We start from the raw sequence: 2,418 nt of genomic DNA, 5'->3' as shown, positions 1-2,418 counted from the left end.
AGTCCAGAATCGATCCCTTGTCAGGAGTTTAACCCAAGGGGCTCCTTGGGGGACGCCAGCCCAGTCTGGGGGGGCGCGTGGGGACCCAGGCCAGCCCCGAGCTGCCGCCATCCCGCCTGGCCGTCGCTCCTCAGTGGCTCCTTCCCCGGCTCCCCCGGCCGCCCCGGGCTGGCACTGCCCGGCGGGAAGGCGCCGTGTCGCGGGGGGGGCGCGGGGCCGGCCCGCGGGAGGTCCCGTCCATCGGCACGAAGAGCAGCTGGACCCAGGAGCGATGCGGACGGTCTCCGGACTGACAGGCCGAGTCCCTTGGCTTAACTTGGACCATCTGGTTACTTTTGGCTTCAGGCTGGACCGTGCCCAACGCCCGATTTACCTCTGTTAAATGAGGGACAGCAAGACGAGATAGCATGGGCTCGTGTCAGTTTATTACATCACTGAATTACACTAGTCCAGACTGAACAGTGGACCCAAGATTGTTACATTACACAAACTGGCTGGTTTTAAACTTATGACAAGGGACAGATGGGAATTTCATGATAAGGAAATCTTCTTGCATAAAGCTTCAGTGAGCCACAGGCACTTAAAACCCATGGACTTTCAGCTGGTCGTCTTTAGCCAGTCCAATCTGCAAGAAAAAAAATGCACCTTACAGCACAGGGAAGCAGAGAGGCCTCTGCGCACACCCGTACGCCACCAGCGCTGCGGAACCGCCAGACTTCTGCTCCCCCCTAAAGCACGGGACGAAGATTAGACTGCAGGCGCAAAACTTGCCGGGTGGCATCTGCCTCGAGCAAGAATTTCAAGAAGAACAGAAAGAGCTTCCTCCATCAGCCTGCTCTGCTGACGCTACAATGAGAACCTGGCGGTTACGAGCACAGCCCCACGTTCAGCCGGACGCTCCGCCAGCCCGCACAGACCCCAGAGACCCACCTCCACGAGGAACTGGCATATGTTCTTGCGCTGGTCACCTTGCAACTGAATCACTTCTCCATATTCAGGGTGCTCAATTACAGTTCCATTGCAGGCAAATTTCTGCAGCAAAGAGAAGAGCCTCCTTAGCTCGACACGCATCCCAAACAGCCCCCGCCACCCGCGCAGGCCAGGAGCTGAGCCCGGCAGCACCCACCTTTTTGAAGGCCTTCACCAGTTTCTTTTTATCGTAATCATCCGCGATGCCCTGGACTGTGGTGAGGGTCTTCCTGCCGTTCCGCTGCTGGATCCTTATATGGATGTAGTCCTCAGTGCCGGCAGGGAGCAGGTCATCACCCTTACTTGCATCAGCAAAGGGGTCTGCGGAGAGCGCCCGTCAGACCCCGGCCCGCCACCGCCCCGCCGCCCATTGGCCAGCCCGCCCGCCCGTCAGGCGCAGGACCCGCCCCCCCCCCCCCCCCCCCCGCGGCTGACGCAACCGGCCCCGGGAATAGCAACTGCGCCACGGGGCGGGGCCGCCTCAGGGCGGGGCCGCCAGGCCGCTCCCCCGGCCCGGCCCGGCCCCACCGCCGCACAAAGGGCCTCACCGAAGGGTTGGAGGTTCTGGATAGCGGACATACGATACGCTTCCCTTCCCTTCCCTCGGCGGAGGCGGCGGCAGCGGAGGCGGCGGCGGAGGCGGCGGCGGCGCGAGCGGCTCTCGGCGGAGGATGCTCTCGCGGCGGCGGCTGGAGACGCTGTCAGGGGGGCGGGACTGGCGCCGCCCGCTTATATACGGCCGCGGTGTGACGCCAGCACGCACGGGAAGCGAGGGCGGTGATTGGCCGCCGCGCGGGGGCGTCACGCCGCACGGGCGAGCGCGGCCGCGCCCGGCTGGCGGAGAGGGGCCGGGCGCGTGCGCGGCGGAGGCCCGGGCGGGGGGGGGGCCGGGCTCGTGCGGGCGGCGCATGCGCGGGGCGGCCGGAGCCTGGCGGGGCCCGGTGCTGCGCCGTGACCGGGCCTCGGGGACCCTCCAGGGCCCCGCCGGCCCCGCCCGCGGCCGCTGCCCCGCTGAGCTCAGCCCTGCGGCGGGGCGGGGGGAGCGGTGCCCTGGCGTGGGGCCCGGCCCCGGGGTGTGCGTCACGGGCCCGCGGTGGGACAGGGCCTTGGGGGGCGGCCCTTGGGCGCGAGGATCCCCGGGGTGGGACGGGACCCCCCGTGCCGCGGTGCCCGGGCCCCCTCCCTGCGCCGGCCCCGCGGCCAGGGGCTGCAGGACGGACGCGAAGCCGGCGGCGGCGAGATGCGGTTGGGTCGGGCCCATCCCCGCAGCCCTCGCGCTGCCGTGGCCGGGAGCCGCTGGAGGCCGCGCGGAGGCGGCAGCGGGGCCCTCGGGGCGCCGGCGGGTGCACGAGGGGTTTGCTCGCCAGCCCGTGCGGCGCGGGCAGGGCCCGGTTGATCTCCCGGTGCTCAGAACACCCCGTCACCCCCCGCGCCGCCGGCCCGCGGGTG

General features: G+C 68.9%; 1 protein-coding gene across 1 annotated transcript; it reads right to left on the bottom strand.

The window, feature by feature from the left end:
* Positions 1–403: 403 nt before the first annotated feature.
* On the bottom strand, positions 404–1,688 carry EIF1 (eukaryotic translation initiation factor 1). The gene is made up of 4 exons (XM_074849433.1): positions 1,518–1,688; positions 1,127–1,290; positions 931–1,032; positions 404–625 (listed from the first exon to the last, which is right to left on the bottom strand). Exons 1-4 carry the CDS (start codon positions 1,546–1,548, stop codon positions 581–583), a joined length of 342 nt encoding a protein of 113 aa, XP_074705534.1. The 5' UTR covers positions 1,549–1,688; the 3' UTR covers positions 404–580.
* Between the last annotated feature and the right edge of the window lie 730 nt (positions 1,689–2,418).

The sequence above is a fragment of the Strix aluco genome, chromosome 24, assembly GCF_031877795.1.
Source record: "Strix aluco isolate bStrAlu1 chromosome 24, bStrAlu1.hap1, whole genome shotgun sequence".
NCBI lineage: Eukaryota > Metazoa > Chordata > Aves > Strigiformes > Strigidae > Strix > Strix aluco.
Note: the sequence above shows the minus strand (reverse complement) of the source record. Positions and strands in the feature narration are given on the sequence as shown.

Bases quoted from the DNA above. Each gene is read 5' to 3' on its own strand.
- EIF1 (XM_074849433.1), bottom strand. From the start codon at position 1,548: ATGTCCGCTATCCAGAACCTCCAACCCTTCG. The intron at 1,033-1,126 runs GTGGGTGCTGCC...TCTTTGCTGCAG, and splicing joins TGGTGAAGGCCTTCAAAAAG to AAATTTGCCTGCAATGGAAC. The intron at 626-930 runs GTGGGTCTCTGG...TTTTTCTTGCAG, and splicing joins TATGCCAGTTCCTCGTGGAG to ATTGGACTGGCTAAAGACGA.